This window comes from Amblyomma mixtum, chromosome 1 (assembly GCF_055824585.1).
Source record: "Amblyomma mixtum isolate Tamu chromosome 1, ASM5582458v1, whole genome shotgun sequence".
NCBI classification, from domain to species: Eukaryota; Metazoa; Arthropoda; class Arachnida; order Ixodida; family Ixodidae; genus Amblyomma; species Amblyomma mixtum.
This window is the reverse complement of record NC_143012.1, coordinates 302,273,795-302,291,281: the sequence shown is the minus strand read 5'-3', so window position 1 is coordinate 302,291,281 and position 17,487 is coordinate 302,273,795. Positions and strand designations below refer to the sequence as shown.

Here is a 17,487-nt window from a genome sequence, read left to right as displayed (position 1 = left end):
GTGGGAAGCATTTTCAGTCTGCTGTCAGGCCCTTGATTTTTTATTGCAATTTACAATATACAAAAGTTACTTCGTCGCTCTATTTGAACACGGCAGCACTTCTTAAATGTTTGCTTACATTGAGCTAATAGTTGCTATCGCAAGCTTTGCTAGCAATTACTATAAGCTTTTAAGCATGAACTGTACAAAAACATTTGCAAATGCTACAGCAACGGCTAAATGGGTGACGACTGTTTTTGTAACGCTGAATGGCAGTGTTTTGACATTCATATGGATACTTGCCTTTCAACACTGACAGGGTCATATGCTAAAAAGTTGACCTGCTACAAATATATATGTATATTTTTTCAAAGTAACTCTGGCCGCCTTGCTAGGACAAGCACATATTTTACAACCCAGGTGTATGTGCCATCTTTGTTTTTCTTCATCTTCTTCAGGGCAGCTTTGGCGAGTTCACGAACAAATGTGGGCCTCTTTGCATCAGGGATGAGCTGAATTGGCTTTGCAAACATTGTCTCCAGGAATTCTGCAAAGAAAGAATTGCAAATGCATGATATCATGTGCAGCTTTGAACATATTAACTTCGGGAAGCATATGCTTGGGTCCTTCTTTTGAGCATCGGTTACTGGTTTCATGCAGCAGATCTCTACGTCCTCTCCTCGAGCGCAACCTCAGAAATTGAGAATTAAAAAAAAAAAAAGCATTGGAGGTCTATTCATCCTGCTCAGAAGTAGGTAACAAATGGAGCTGGTAAACATAGTGCGTTTAGAGCGGAAAAGAATGTGTATGAGTGTAATACATACAGAATGCAACAAAAGACGTTTAAAATGTCCTTGAAGGCGGTTCCAGATTCTGAAAAATTCTCTCTAGCATGTCTTTCGAGGATGCATGGATTATGTCACAGTTTACCTTTGTATTCTGCCGTTGATGCAAAGTTGTATTTGAACTCCAGCTGCTTAGTCTTCAGCACCTCGTAGCCAACTTGTTCAAGCAGTGCTGAGTAAATGCGGTCTGCTTGTGGGTGATGAAACCAAAGACGATTGAAGTTCTTATCAGCCATATCTGCAACCAAGTCTGGAATTGCCTGTGTAAGCAATTAAAGCATCTTTTTCAACAAGCACACTTGTTCAAAGGTCATAACAGTAGCATGCAATCGTCATGAAATAGACGGCAGGTTTTTTGCAGTAAGCTCCAAAGGGTGTTACCATTACAGGCTTAACAATGATAGCACATGCAGCACTTTCACAGCATAAAAATTTTAGCATTCTATTTTATATATTATGAACTAATCAGTAATGATTTCAGCTGCCAAATTTTGTGCTGTTGCAGTTTCTTGCCAGTAAGATGTACTATCAGCGTCAAATGAAACGCGAACAAAACACGCGAGCGCAAAAAATCAAGCATGTTAGAGGCTGGAGGTGAAATACAGGCGTGGGCTATTAACATTTCAGAAGAGCGGTCTTTTTGGCTTCGATGGGAAAATCAACTGCTCATGTGTTTTGCCTCCCTAGTATAATATCTGCGAGTTGTGCTGTTTGCGTTTCAATTGACGCTAATAGTACATAACACTGTTAAGCAGGTGCTGATTAAATGATGCTTGTACCGTTGTGTTAATGTAACCTGCAACCCATCAGTAGTGACTATTGTGTGATCGCGAATGCATGCGCTCAGATGCTTTGAACTTATACGCAAGGGAAAGGGAACTGTACTAATTCAGTTGGCTGTTAATGTATAACTTTTCATAGCCCTAGGGTTCTTGCCCTCTAAGAAAATTCGAAACCTTGGCTTTAGTAATGCAGGTTGTATCGAGCGTTGTAGTACACATTATAATAACGTGGAAGTGGCTCAAATGGCACACCACGACAACAAAAAAATCCATATTATGCACCTGCTCACTATTATGTCGCAGTTCTTGCAGAGTTTAGTTCCTTGTAAATTGAGGTGAGCCTGCTCGCTGTCCATCGAGTGGTTGCCTTTAAGGTCTTATACAAAACTGTCGGAAACCTCTTCTAAAAGCTGCCATAAAGTGCTGTTTCTGATCTACAGACAGAACAGGCCTGTTATATTTATCGGTTACAGCTGAAGCACACTGCTGGGCCATTACCTGCTGTCGCATATGCATCTACAGTATAACGAAAGTACAAGTAGCTTGCCTCAAAGTATTTGCTCCATGTCGAGGACTGGATCACTTTGACAACTGCCGAGTGGAGGTCTGTTGGCTTCGCTGCCGGCACTGAGATGAAACAGCGGCCTCCAGGTCTCAGACACCACATCAAGTTCCTGAGCGCCTTTGCCTGGTCCTTGACGAAGAGCAGGGCGTGCGACGAGAACAACCAGTCGAAACGGCCGCCCCACTTGAGCTCGAACGTGTTCTGGTCTTCCACGTTGGCCATGGCAAAGTCGGTCTTCTCGTCGGCGTGCACTGAGAAGGCGTAGTCGATGGCTTCCTGGTTCGCGTCTATGCCGAGGACACCGCGGATGAGCAGCGGTGAGAGGCGGTCAGAGAGTTGTCGTGTAGTGTCGCCGCACCCGCAACCGATCTCGAGCACCAGCGCCTGCTGCCAGTCGCTATCTCTGGTGAGCCCGGCGCACTCGGCAAGCAGCCGCTCCTGGAGTGCGCACATGTAGCCGCTCTCCACATTGCTCCCCTCCGTGTAGAGGCTGTTGATGGAGCTGTTCTTGCTTACGCTTCGCGACTTGGGCTGTTGAGGCGTTTCGACGGTGAGCGTGGATGTCATGGCGAAATGTGAAGCCGATCACTTCCGGGAGTTGTTGGGGCAGTGGCAGAAAGTGTTTAGAGTGAGTGGGAGGATGTCCGCCGTCTATTCTGGGTCTCGGGCCGTGGTCCGCGCGTGGGGCGAGCTATTTCTGGAAGGCAGTGGAGCTGGCTGGCGCTAAGGTTTTGCGGCATTTGTAAAGGTAAGTCGTGAAAGATCGGTAAAATTTAGTACATTTTGCTGCGCTTTTAGCTGAATCGGCCAAAATATAACTCCTAAACCAGCAACTATAGTGGAGGTTGAAAACCGAAACTGAAACTTAGTCGTCGCATTCGCGATTGTAATAGGGCAACACGTAAATGTGTTATTAAGTTATACTAAAATAGTGTTTCTTTAGTAGCTTGTTTCTAACGCAGTATGCGCATTGTTGTTATTGTTTTTAAATTTTGAGGAGTGTGCGTGATTTTGCACTGTAATTTGTAGCGACATCACGTGGGGCTAAAAGCCCAATAAAGGACAGGTCTAAGCAAAGTGGGGGTTCAAGCGATGGTGCCACTCTCAAGATGGCACATCACCACGGCCAAATCAGCTTAGATCTGCTACTAAACGACGTAAGTATTTCGCTAACTTTACAAATATGATAGTTCTCAGTCTGACGCCGTCACTCCTTGATTTCAGACATCTCTAATTTATCTGCTTGCCGAATCACAGTGTGATTCTCGCTAGAACTTTCTAGTTCCTCGCCGGTAATTGGTTGACAAGATTAAAAGATCGGCTGCAGTTGCTTTCGCGGAGTTATCGTTACACGCTTATCGTGACCGGCGTCTTTATATGGGAAAGCAACAATACTCCGTGCGAACACGTGTCAGTGGCAGATATGAGCTGCAGGAAAGTTGGATTAGACGATGCAGTCGGGGGACAAATGTAAAATATTAGTGTCACAGGTGCACACAGGTGCGCCTTCCCGCGAGCGAAACTGTCACGCGGTATCGTCGCGTCGCATTGTGCCGATGCAATAAGGTCTGTGCTGTGCAGAAGGTCATTAACGTTTGCACTTACCCTTAAAGTATGCTTTCACGTGTTTTATTTTTTGCAGAGTTTAGATCTTTCAAAGTTACCAGATGATGAGAGAGCCAGGTGAGTGGTTTCAGTTGATCGCCTCAGCACCTTATTGGCGGTTTTTCTGTCTGAATCCTCACGCTTTGGAACCGCTAGTTCTGCGTTAATTTTGTTGTATTATATTGCTGCTGTAACTGAACTTGTAGCTGGTCGGCTACTTCGCAATAATGTTTACGGACTTCACTATCCTGACTATGTGACGTCACTGGAATTTACCCTTCTACGGAAAAACAAAAATTTTTAACTGCTGCGCGACAGTCACCACACTTGTTCAGAATAAGCAGATGTCTTCGGATGGCTGCTGTGAAACTATGTGAGCCACAGTCAGCATTCTAATGCATGTGCACCAACGGTTATTACCGTTTCACTAATACTCATTTGCTGTACCGCTTTCCGCACCCCCCCCCCCCCCCCCCCTATTTCTTTTTTTTTTTTCCCAAAAGGATCGAACATGCCCGGTTGCACGAGAAGCACCGTGGTCACGAAAAGATGCACGCCTACATGATACTGATTCTACTAGTGTCTGTGGTCGTAGCCCAAATAATCCTGGTGCAATGGAAAAAGCTGCATTTCAAGTCATACCAGGTACGCTTGAGGACTGTTTGCTATATGTCTTGCTGTGCATTTTTATCCCAACGATTACCTCACCAAAGCTGTTTCAGTGTGGCCATTGATATATTTGTGTACTGCTTAGTTGCTGTTCTCAAGCGCAGTCATAAATTATGCTGCTGACACATTATAGTCACTGCTGGAGAGGAAAATTTATAAAGCTCTGTTTGCTTTCGTGGTACATGTAACAGTGGAAGGGTATGCATACATACAAGCTTATCATTTTTATACAACCATTTGAAGTCTAAAGGCTAATTTTTCGCTTTCTGGTGCGTGCAGTGTGTGCCTGTAGCAGTTTATGTGTGTTGTAAGAGGTACAGGCAAATTTTTCCGGAATGCAAGTGAATGTGACGCTCGGCATTCTTTTCCAGTGTACATGCATTTATTTTTGACTATCATGGTGCTCCACATGCTAAAATGCATGTATACCCACAAAAATCTCAGGCTTATTTGAAATAGGGTGCCAGAAAGTCTGCTTGGAAAAGAAAAGATGATCCTGCTGTGGATACCTCAAACCAGAACGCGCTATAATACTCATTTTATTCATGGGCACATTGTTTTTTTTTATGAGTTATAGGCCCATTTGTGAATATACTTATAGCTGTGATAAAATACCAGGACATTTTTCAGCATAAGAGCTTTGAATAACCAGCATAGAGGAATGAATATATATAGATGGAAAGATGGACTACAAGGTACAGCTAATATATACACAATGTACAATCTCCTGATTACAAACAACTTAGCAACATCGTTTCGTTTCACTCAACGCATTGCTTGCGCATACGCTCGGGTTTGCATTCGAACACACACTGGTCTCGGCTGTTTCACGCCCCGGCTCTGGACCACACAAAAAGTGTTCTAATTCATGTAAAAGTTGACACGCTCGCAGTTAGAAACACACAAATACACACATGAGTTGAACACGTGCAGAAGCCTCGGTTCCAAGAAGCATTGGGAAGGGAGCCGTCTTGCATTGAAGCCTCAGCCGTTCCTTCAAAATCGGGAGCACTGCTTCGGAGCCCAGCGCGCCTGCCGTAGCTCTCGCCCCCCGACTTGCACTCAGGGAAAAAGACCCTATGCCTCCTTGCTCGTAAAAAAAACAAACAAAAAAACAGATGGTTGTCTTGGATACAAACACACAAAATGAAAATTACTCTGTAACGCTTGGTATTAACTATTAGGGAATTTAGCGATAGCACTTCAAGCACATAAGACTTGCTGCTGGTAATAGACATTGTCTGCGTACCTGTTGATGGCAGTATTGAATTTAAGTATTGAATTTAATTTTTTCCTGGTGATTGGTTTGTCTGCTCTTGGCTCTCATCCAAGAGTTTGAATCTTGTGGTTACTCTTCTGTAGCAGTGCGTCTGGCACCAATACTTACCTAATTTGTTCAGCAGGAATGGAAAACTGCCATTGTCCTCAAGACAGAGCCTCAGAGAAGCGACCTCACCCATGGCCTCAGATAGTTGTATGGAGTGGATGAGGCTATAGTAGCCATAGCATTGGAACAGCATATGACCTAGCGGGTGCTGCTATAAAGAATCCACTTCGTATTGTGGCTTTAGCCAATGACTCATGGGATACTTCTTGCTTGATTTAATGCAATATGCATTGAAGTAATGACATGTAGCATCTTCTTGGTCTTTGTTGACCTGTAGAGCTTCTCAATCATACCAGAGTGAGAAAGCTGGCGCCACCGTCTATGTAAATTTCTGAAAGTGCACTTCATCCACCGGGTGCGCCGGGAAAACGAGGTTTCCTACTTGGCTTAGCCAGTCTTTGCCCCACACCTACCTATGACCGCAAAAGTATAAATTTTCTAAAAAAAACCCTGCAAGGAAACGTTTCGTTTTTTGCAATAAAGATGTCCTATAATAAAACCTGCTTGCTCTAAATTGCAATAAATGAGCAGTGTCAGTGTTAGGCTGGTATGGAAACTTTCACAGCACTTCTGCGAGGTTTGCCTCGAGAAGAGTCGTATTGTTATGGCTGAATCCGCATATTATGCCCATCAATAGCCAAGCCGAATATAAACCTCGTCTTCGCAGCATTCCTGCACCTCTCCATAGTGGATAAAGTGCAGTGCTGCCAGCTTTGCCCCTAGGTAATATCGAGAAACACTGTGCAAACCTGCTCACCTGGGCTCCTCGAGGTACTGGTTCCATCTGTACTTGGCAGATGGGAACACCACTGTGTAGGCTAGCTGAGGCTGTGCTTTCAAATGTGCGTTTTGCAGACAGCAGGGCTTTTCCATTCCATCTGCATGAATGAGGTAAGTACTGGTGCCAGAAGCATTGCTACAAAAGGAGAACTGTTAAATTTAAGCTCTGAATGAAACGTAACCAATAGCAAACGAGCAGTCCAAGAAGAAAATAATTGTCCAGGGAGAAGTATAAATATGCAGCTTTACATTTGTACTCTGGCCAGACAGTTATAGTTTTCTTTTGAACATAAAACACTTTGAAGTGCTGTTTTATAAGTATTGAGGACTGGATTCAGTGCTAATTGGACTTAATGGTGAAATTAAAATTTGTCTGTTGGCAGGGATACCAAAGTTTCACTAAAGGTACCTGGCACTTGATAGAACTAATGGAGGTGGATGAGAACCTTGGTGTATTACATTATTGAGCAACGCAGGAATGCTGCCACAAGTGCTGTCGTAGTAATATAGCACTGGCATCGGGTATAATACAGCTGTTTCTTTGCCATGTACATGGTAGTGTTGAGCTACATGCTTGTAACAGTCTGTTTACACCTATTCATGTTGCCAAGATGGATCAGCATTCTTTGAATTTTCTTTTTCAGAGGGTGTCCATGGTTGGGATGTGGCTGATACCGCTATGCGTCTCAGTACATTCTCACTGGTGGCGCTTTGTGTTTATTTGGTTCATCTTCACTGTGTGCACGTGCATTGTCATCAGCTGGGCCCTGCAGAAACCCATTGCTGGGACGACGCCCCGATGGGTCTACAAGTGGTTCTACGTAATATACATGCAAAGGTGCGACACTGTTTCTTTTCTCACTTCACTGGTGTTCTAATATCAGCAGTGCATGTGGTCATGGGAAATCAACACTGATATTAGAACAGGGTCTTCTCCTGTCTGCTTATGCTTGCAACAGATGCTTGGGTGCCACCGAGACACAGGGAAGCAACTCTGCTTTTGAAAATGAATCGCTCATTTTGGAATCGTAGCAGTGTGTTGTGGTGTTACTGGTGAGGATTGTGTGGTGCACATGGCACTGAGAACATTAACTTTTAGGTGAGCATGAGTTATAGCAACCTCAAAATTGTATCATGCTCCTGATACAGTTATGCCTCTTCATGCGCCTCTCTTGATTTTGGTGACTGTTGGCTTCTTTCGCGTGTACAGCCTTTGTCAAAAGTAACCAGGCTGCATGGTTTGCTTCTCATTCGTATAACAGAGCCCCCACAGCTTCCCTAAAGATCAAAAAGTTCTTTGAAGGTGAGAACAGGGGTTCTCCTTACAGAGATTTAGAGCTTGAGGGCTGGCATAATAGCTTTAATATACGATTGAGAAAAAAAAACGTGCAGCCTGGTTACTTTTGACAAAGACGGTACATTGTAACAATCCCTTTATTTCCTTACTCTTGTCTGCCCAACAGCATGGCAAGGGTCTCAATTCTGGCAGTCTTGTTGCCGTAGGTAGCACTGGAGGGCTTGCCCAGCTACCGCCCTCCCTGTTTGACGTTCTACGTAGCCCTTAGCAGTATGAGTGGATGTTTCCGTCTGCTGCTATGGTTGGGGGTGTGGTATACTGGAGAAAACTCTCAAGCTTAGGCTACACACAGCACAAAGAGCAATGGAAAGGAGAAGGTGAGACAGTGGCCACTGTAGCTCAGTTGGTAGAGCATTGCCTGCGACTTGCGGTGGTTGTGGGCTTGGGTTCCACTGGTGGTATGTGGCTGTCCTATTTTTTTTTCTTTTATTTTCTGTAAAAGTGTCCTCTATACAAAATGGTTGTGCTGTGAAGAAGATGGTCATTAGCCCAGCCACATTGCCATTGCTTTGAGTGAGACCCTGCTCAGCCTGACCGACGGTGGACCACCATTGCTTTACCACTCCTTCCGTTGACCTCAGCGTCACCAAATAAACCACTGTTACAGAGGAACTGATTTTCTTCACTGATCAACTCAAGCGCTAAGGAAAAAAGTACTCCCATATGCTTTCCTTAGTTTTAATGTCTGTTGGTTTCTTTAACATTTTTGTCACGAAATTGTTTAGCAGTGACATGCAAACATATTCATTCCCATATTGTCTGCTGTAGTGTACCTTTGACAGTGTCCTTTTAAAAAAGAATACTGATTAAATATTCATTTGTACAATAATCTTTGGCTGGAACTGGAAAATGGTGGTTCCTGGGCCATTTTGATCCTATTGAAGACTATCTTTATCTAAGCATTTATTTTGATGGTGGCATTCATTTTGACACTGAAGAAAAAAAGATGCCAAGCTGCTTCAGGGAGTTATTTCAAACAGTTCAGTGATGAGATGTCCAACTGTGTATTGCTGTAAAGCATGCAGACTATCGGAATTTTATCGTAGTGAAAGGAATGGCACGGAAACTGCCCTTTAGAAGACCTCCTTGCCGTTTTCAAGGGCATATGCAGCGAAAATAATTGCTATGCAATGTGCAGCTCCAAGACTAATCTTACACAGGGCCACTCCTAATTTCTTGAGAGCAGAGGTAATCTCCGTTTTTCTTTTTGCAGCGTCAGTTCTGAGTGCTAGCAGTATAGTTGAATGCACTGACAATGTAAATGAAGTAATGGTAGCATATTCAGACAGCAAAAATGAACCTATTGCAGTGGCTGAGTAAAAATAATCGAAGAGAATACAGACATATATTTCACTGAGTGGGACATTCTCTTACGGTGATAAGCAGCAGTCAGTTTGATAATGAAATTTATGTGTATTTAGTTATGAATCTGCCGTAGTTCAGTCTGTGCGTTGGTAGTATGAGGTTGCTTTGTGAAATGAATCGGGTGGAGGTATTGTGGGGAATGTTTCACTTGTCTATGGGAGGGAGCACAGGCCTTTCAAGTAAAATGTTGTGCCCTGTAAACTTCTTGCAGCTGTGCGCTCTGTGTGGCTGGCTATGCGGTGGTGATGCTGACACTGCTGGGGGTGAACATGGTGTTTCGGGCCAAGCCGCAGAGCTGGATGGATGTGGGCCTGCTGCTGCTTTTCTACGGCCTCTACTATGGCCTGCTGGGTCGTGACATCTCTGAGATCATCACAGACCGAATGGCCTGCACCATTGGGGTGTGTTTGCATGGCACTTGTGTTTACTGGCTTTGCGTCTGGTCAGTTCGAGTGTGGGGGGGTCTGCGTGATATGTCTCCCTTTCTTGGTCAGAGTGAGTTGGCTGCTGCAAATGCTTTAATTTTGGGCATACTACCTCATGTTTATTTCATTTCATTTGTTTTGCACATACTGCTGATCTCTCATTTAAGGCTGCTGCAAGATAGGGACATGAAGACTGAAAGAACTAGGTGGTACATGCAAAAAAAAATAATAAAAACAGTTTAGGCTTCGCGGACACAATGGTTACATCTGGCCTTGTCAGATCTCTGAGCTGTGACAAACTGCATTGTCGCGACGCGTCAGTTTGAAATTTAGCTTCCATAAAATCGTGTAAGTGCCGAGTTGGCTAGCAGATGTACTGTACGCCTACGCTTCGTTTCGTCTTCTAGTGGCAGTGCATGGCACGTGATGTGTGTGCGTGCGACACTGTAGGAACCCTGCTTTCTCTACCCGCATCCGCAAGGATGCTTCACCTCATCTTCCCTTGATGTCGTGAGAAAGCTGCCTTGCAGTGGAGTGACTTGCTCCAAAATGACCGTAGGGACTTGTCAGTCTGATCTTTATTGACTAGTGATACGTATTCTGTAGCAGAGCAAAAGAAGCTACTTCATATTGAACCAGTGAAATTCATCACTAGCTATTGCTTGCAAGTAGGTATGGTATTCACCTAACATGAGTTGGGGGTTTATGGGGTCGCATTTTGGTTGCCATAAAATGTTATAAGGACCTTGTATTAGGTAATACCTAGATGCATGATAAAGGGTTCCAGGGGGTCAAAATTGATTGGAAGCAATGCGTTATGGTCTAGCTGTAGGTTTTGCATGTTGAAGTGCGTAAAATTTTCTTTGATACTACAAGTATAAATGTAACTCATTGGCTGGCTCATTCTGCCAGCTTTTTAACTAATCAATTGAGCTAGAACATTAATGAGAACTGTGTTCACAAAGCTGGTCTTGAATGGTGCCCTGCAAAAGTCTTCTGTGAGGTAGCAGTTTATTCACTGGGACGTTTATTGTGTGACATGGTCAGTTCAGCTCTTGCATATTGTATTTACTGAGAAACACTAAAATGATGCTTGAGTTTGCTGCGCACCACGTGTGCTATTCAAGTTCGTGACTGACTTCTTTTCAAGGCAACCATGCTTAGCTGTTGATAGAAGTGTAGAAAATATTTTAGTAAATTCAGCAATGTCAAATCATGAACTGGCTAGAGTTTATGCAGTTTTTTGTTGCTGTGGTAATTTTAATCCAGACCTAATGTTTGTAGCAGGCAGAACAAACACTTTACAGACTGGTATTTTGGTTTTTGTCAAGATGTCGAGATGCCACTCATTTAGTTGGTTTGATGTAGTGAATAGAAAGCCAAATGCCTGCACGATGAAGGGCATCTTGCAAAACTTCTTTCATCCATTGTTTTTTTTTTTTTTCGTGCAGTACTACACAACAACAGGAGTTCCGGTGAGACAACTAGAGGCCAACGTTTGTGCCGTGTGCGGCAACAAAATTCACATCCTCGACAATTCAGAAGCCATTGTTGAGGAGTCGTACAAGCTGCCTTGTGGGCACATGTATCCTTATGCTATGGTGGATGCATACTATGCCTAAATATGCATCCCTGACTTTGCTTGGTGAAAACATTTCCAGAACAGTACTTGTGTTTTTATTCTTTGGTTGAGGTCTTTCGATTGGGTTTGTCTGGACAGCCGTATTTTATTGCTTTGTAGACTGTTTACTTTTTGGCACTGTAGTGTCAGATTATGTTCCAGCTTTTCATTGTGGACTATTGGGTTCACAGTTCGGTTAGGTTATGACGCCATTATAGGTCGAATTGCCAGTATGTGTCTAAGTATATTAGCAGCACTGCATTGGTTGCACTAGTTGGGTTGAATGATTGGAGTAGTCATACAAATACTACAGTTTGAGGCATGCCTTCCTGTGCTTCATTTATCAAGTGCCTTTACAGCATCTCATTTTTCGTTTACTTTTGCCTGTAAAGTGTACTTTGAATGCGAATTTTTTTTTTAAAACGGCCTAAACACAAATTCCTATAGCTGTATAAGTGCTGCTGAAGCTAGTTTCTGTGTCTGCACTGACAGCCGCCCCTAGGGGCAACAGACTGCAAAGAATACATTTGATTGAGTGTGTAGCATGTGAAACCAAGCTGACCCACCTGGAAAGTATATTAAGTATAGCAATGACGTGGTGCTGCCATTCTTGGGGTGCATGTTGGCCCTGCATAGCATGAATGTGCAGTCATGTAATGCGTTCAGCAGGTAAGAGCGCAGCTCACGCTTCCTGCGTTCGGGCACTTACCTGTGACTGCTGTTGCAGCAGTTCCTTGCTTCCAGAACTCGAAAATGAAACACACTGCAGAAACTGGAGATTATTCTGGATGAACTGGCACATGCGATGCCCAGTGTGGCACCTGAAGGTTTGCATGTCATGAACAAAAAGAAAGACGTGACAACCTGAAATTTTTGTGTCATTGCTCCCGTGGGTTTGAAAGCATCTTTTGTTGTCTTGATTGTGCACTATGTGCAGATCGTACCTCTCTAGGAAGCTTGTTGTAGGAACTGTTCTTGGCTCTTGGAGCTTTTTTTTTTAATGAATGGATGTGTTCCTGTATGGTGCTAAAAGAGAGTGCGCGAGCAACCTTTCAGGTACACTTCGTTAATAAAAAATGTTATCCTTGACTTTGAAATGTGCTTGCAACTGAAAAGATTTCATGAGTTCTGCATCCGGGGGTGGTGTATCGTCGGAAAGAAGCAGACCTGCCCCTACTGCAAGGAGAAGGTTGACCTCAAGCGCATTTTCTGCAACCCGTATCCTTTCATGGCTTTTGAGCTGAGGTTTTTGTTTTATTGTTATGTTCAAAGTTGCATGAAGGTGGGGATTTGAAGATATTTCTTTGTGCTTTGTAAGGGCTGCCTTGTTTGAACTGTGCCATACTAACTCCATTTTATTACTGCTAAAAAGTAGGTGTATAATCGAATCGAGAACTAACCTCAGTTAATTTGGGTCCTTTCACTGTAGTATCTTATGAAATACGTTGTTCTGTACATTATTATGTTGTATATTATTACTCTTGCTTGTTATTGTGAGGAGCACTGAGTAGTTAGGGGTGATTTTGGCAGTCACTGCAATTGACAGCAAACTTTCTTTTGTCAGCTTGTGCTTAATTATATTGCATAGGCCACATTTCAGATAAGGAGCCACTCCTAGTTCTTAATGATGGCTTCATATTTTGTTGTAACTGAGATTTCAAGCTGACTCCTCAAGTTTCTTAGTTCTTGCAGTTGTTTAGTTCACACTTTTGACATCCCATTCTTTTCGGAGACTGTCTTTCTAAATTTTTTGCATGCGTTCACACTTCATCAAGTCTCTGAACCTTGTGACCTCGCGCTAAGCTTGTACATAAGCTGCGACCACTCTTATGTTTAAAATTTTTGGTGCTGCTCTCATGCTAACTCCCAGCTTGCCTCAACAGTTCAGCATGTGCCAAGAGGCTGGATTATGTTCCTTGACAGCCATTCTCTTTGCGTGCCTGCATCGTTACAGCTGGGAGAAGCCGCACATTTTGTACGGCAACTTCTTGGACTTCATCCGATACCTTGTCGTGTGGCAGCCCATGATAATCATGGGTGTGCAGTTTGTAAATCACATGTTGGGACTAGAGTGATGCGAGCCGCTTTTATACACGCACACTTAACTCTCATCATCTCACATTTTTCAGTCCTTTATCTCACTCGCTTTCTCTTTCTCTCTCCCCTTTTTTGTATAGAAAACAGTTGTAAATTTGTTGATTGAACGCGCAGTACATTAAAGTATGACTTTGTTTATTTCGATTCTTGTTTGCTTTATTTTGGGAATTTTCAACATTTGCACCAGTATGGCTCACAGAATGTTGGAACTTTTTACTTTGTTTTAAGAAAAAGTGGTGCATGCTGTTGCCGTCCACTTGTGCTTACATCCAAGGGTTGGCTGGAAGTGTAGGACAAAAACAAATCTGTCCAGTAGAGATTGGAATTTATGCTGTTAGATGGCCTAAGGGAATAGTATGCTTATTTTGTAAATATTGAGCTGAGTAGTTGCGCCAATATAACTTTTGATTCCTTCTTTTTAAAAATAATTTAAAATAAAGAGAGGTTATTGCAAGAAAACTATTAAAAGTATGAACCTTTTAAACATTGCAGGGACTTGTGAATTTGCAATTCATGTGTGTTCATTTTTAAATGAAACGTAATGATGCAACTTTCTTAAGGCACTGAGTGTGGTTTTTAAGCACGATGCTTGTGTGACAGCAGACTTGCATTTGGTGTATTTGTATTGGGCAGAAAGCTGTGCTAAGTTATAATTTAATTACAAAATAAATACGGTCCAACCTAAGAAAACACTGTCCTACTTTGCACCTTTCTGAATGTAGTATTGTTGCATATATGTTATTCATTTGACTGTTCCGAGCAAGAATGTATTGCTGCCTTCTGGAGGAGTTTTGTGCTTTCTTGTGTGTGCGATTTTCGGTACTGAAATTGCGTTGCACTTTGGAAATGCATTAATTGTTTATTTATTTATTGATACTGCAATCCGGTATTGAGATTTTATCAGGGTGGGGAAAGAAAACTAAGCAATTGAATAAAACACACACAGGTAAACAAGCAATAACAGTGCAAGTTGCAGCTGTGAAACACAGTGTCAAACAGAAAAAAATATATATATATATATACATACAATAGAATAGTAAACGATAAGTGCGTTCAGATAAACTATGTAATATGCTGTAAGAACGTCAGTGACGGTTGCAGCACTTTATTGTTAGTGATGTTATTCCAATCGAAAATAGTTCTTGGAAGGAATGAGTATTTAAAGCAGTTATTACGGACGGACGCGAAAAGGAATTGAACTTAGTGCATGTCGTTGCCGGCTCGCTTAGCCAGATGAAAAAACTATGACACTACTCAATTCAGAAGGCATATTGTGCTAACATTGGCATGTTCCAGTTTTTCTGGCAAAGTGAGAAGTCTGCTTTGCTCTTCATTGAGCAGTGATACCCTGTAAGCAGGTCTGTCAGAGAAGTTGTGCAATGATGGTAAAAAGAGAGAAGTGGTAGGGTTTTAACATTGCTAAACTCAGTAGACGTACGAAAGCATATGTTTAGCCTGGTTGGTTCATGGTTTTGCTTTGCTTGGTTGTCTGCATGTCTGGGGACTGTATTAGTTTGATAGTAATATTAGGTGATGAAAACGATGACGGGCAATGCACAGCGCGAGAGTGTGTTGTAGTTTAACGTGTGGCATAATAGGCTGCAGCGATAGCATAGTGCTCTTGTGCACAGGCCAGTAAAGCTGCTCTGTTTGTGCCGCTGTGGGTTCAAAACCCAGTTGCGGCAATATTTGATATATTTTATTTATTTATTTATTTATGTACTTTATTTAATTTCACAAGGTCAATTCAAGGTCAGGCTTTAGCGGTGAAACGGCTTTTGCAACTTTGGTCGGGAAGTACAGTAAAACAGTGCGCACAGCGATCAAGAAGGCTGATTGCTAAGTGATACTAAGCGATTGTAAGTGATACCTGATTGAAAATTAAAAAGTTGTATGGGCACAAAACATCTTTTTGAACAATAGGTCTGAAAGTGTAAAGGTGGCAATAGTATCCTTTTAGGTTTCAAAGCTTTTGTCAGTGTGGACTGCATATAAATTGTATGTGAGTGGTTCTGGATTTTTTTTTACATGCTGTGCACGGAAGACGTAAAAAAGTTATGGGTCCTGCCTGCTTTGGCTGCCTATACTTATGCATCAGAGTATTTGGAACGTGTCCTATTATTTTGTTTTATGTTGCTGCTGTCCTCTTTACATTTACACTTCTTGTCATCCTTCTTCCTCTTCTGCATCTGCGATTGATCTGGTACAACCACTTGATGCATTTCACAGCTGGTGGTGAGTTTTATGTTTTGGGAAAAGTTAAAATTTCAGCGCATGCCTAAGGCACTGCTTCTAATATTTTCTACACGAGCGATGGAGTGATAACTGAATGAGTGGGATAGGGCTTTGTATCAAGAACTACGCGTAATCGAGGTGCAGAACAACGGCAACACTTTGTGTTTTTCTGCATGCGCTGACAAGTTGTGACGCTTTTGGGCATGCGCAGCCATGCATTGGTGGGAGATAGAAGGTTCGAGGAAGAAACTGGCTGAAAAGGCACAGTGTCGCTACCTTCCAGGTATAAATAAAGTTAATAAAGTAACGTAACCGTAAAATGCTGCGAGCAAAAGCGGGTCTCTTGGAGGCTGCATGCTTCTCATACCCAGTACAGTTTGCATCGTTGTGTTGGGCGCTGCACAGCTGTGTGCACCATGCACAAGCATGGAGAAAGTGGCTGTGCAAGCTTTCTCCACCTGTTGGGAACTGGCCAGCTCTGACATTTATTAGTGGCTGAAACGGCAAAGTTCATGATGCCGTTCACTCGCGCGTGTGTTGTGTCTCTTAGTGCTGTGATGGCCGACGTTGTACAGGGCTGGAACCAAGAGGCCTAGCTCGATAGAGGCTTGTCGTCAAGAACTGCAGATGGTCGAAATTGGTTTGGAGACTTGCATTGCGGTCAGGTGTTGTTTTGAGATGTGATTGCTTAAATTTGAAAGCATTAAAGTGTTCGTTTCACAAAAAAATTTCCGCCATCTCTGTCACAAAATTTCCCGACTGGGTGACAGAGGTTGTGCGACCTTTTGATGTCATCACTACTTGCCCACCATTTCCAAATTCAATGCAGCTGCTACATGCCCACCGTGGTGCTGCACATGAGCCTTACGGGAGCTCAGGAAGAGCAGCCTGGGTCTTACCAGCCCTACCAGTGGCTGTTAGTGGCGCATCGCTTAATCGCTGCACCAGTAGTGATATGAGGACTAGCTGCAACCTGTGAATGCGATTGTGGGTGTTGTGACAACACCAAGTGACCACCAGCAGACCAAACGGCACACTCAGATTTGGAAATCGAGGACAACCAAAATTTTCATAGTGCCGCCCCATAAAATGGATGAAGGTATGTTATACATTAGTATAATTCCATATGATAGTCCAGTATAAGGTACTTGAACATTCTAGAAGGTGATGACTCCTGCACACCATATAAAGGCAATGGAACCGGTTCCAACTGGAGTATTGCAAAAACAGATACTCATTGTAGATGCCGTCACATTTTCTTTTAAGATTGTGGTGTGGAAGGTAGGTTGGTTGACTGGTTTTTGGAGGAAACGAAATGGCGCAGTATCTGTCTCGGATCACGGTGGACACTTGAACCGCGCCGTAACGGAGTGAGAGAAGAAAGGAAGAGGTGCCATAGCTAAGGGCTCCAGAATAATTTCGACCACCTGGGGATCTTTAACGTGCACTGAGATCATCACACAGCACACGGGCGTCTTTTGCGCTTTGCCTCGATGGAAACGCGGCCGCCACGGCCGGATTCGAACCCGGGAACTCCGGCTTGGTAATCGAGCGCCTTAACCACTGAGCCACCACGGCGGGGACGAACGCCTTAAATTTTTCTTTTCCTTTAACTTGTTGCTGGCGCGACCTTTGATATGTAGGCTAAGCTAAAGCAGTGTGAGCTTTGCCGATATGTACGCTCATTCCCGTTCGATTAAACGAGGGGAAACCGTGGGACCGTTGTCACGCTACCGCCCACGCGCCAATATAGTGGCTCCTTGCCGCCTTTCGGA

The 17,487-nt window shown here is 43.3% G+C and overlaps 2 protein-coding genes across 3 annotated transcripts; one reads left to right on the top strand and one right to left on the bottom strand.

Moving 5' to 3' along the window:
• Positions 1 to 24: 24 nt before the first annotated feature.
• On the bottom strand, positions 25 to 2,997 carry LOC149372219 (juvenile hormone acid O-methyltransferase-like). The gene is made up of 3 exons (XM_089566623.1): positions 2,154 to 2,997; positions 910 to 1,084; positions 25 to 526 (listed from the first exon to the last, which is right to left on the bottom strand). The coding sequence occupies exons 1-3, from the start codon at positions 2,736 to 2,738 to the stop codon at positions 348 to 350; spliced, it is 939 nt and encodes a 312-aa protein (XP_089422749.1). The 5' UTR covers positions 2,739 to 2,997; the 3' UTR covers positions 25 to 347.
• Positions 2,998 to 3,208: 211 nt separating this feature from the next.
• On the top strand, positions 3,209 to 13,615 carry LOC149372218 (E3 ubiquitin ligase Rnf121). Of its 2 annotated transcripts, none has more exons than XM_089566621.1 (8): positions 3,209 to 3,328; positions 3,814 to 3,854; positions 4,280 to 4,421; positions 7,257 to 7,450; positions 9,546 to 9,735; positions 11,211 to 11,344; positions 12,497 to 12,598; positions 13,335 to 13,615. In XM_089566621.1, exons 1-8 carry the CDS (start codon positions 3,281 to 3,283, stop codon positions 13,453 to 13,455), a joined length of 972 nt encoding a protein of 323 aa, XP_089422747.1. In that variant the 5' UTR covers positions 3,209 to 3,280; the 3' UTR covers positions 13,456 to 13,615. The 2 variants fall into 2 exon arrangements, with proteins under 2 accessions (XP_089422747.1, XP_089422748.1); XM_089566622.1 differs by lacking the exon at positions 3,209 to 3,328 and adding an exon at positions 3,578 to 3,737.
• The last annotated feature ends 3,872 nt before the right edge of the window (positions 13,616 to 17,487 follow it).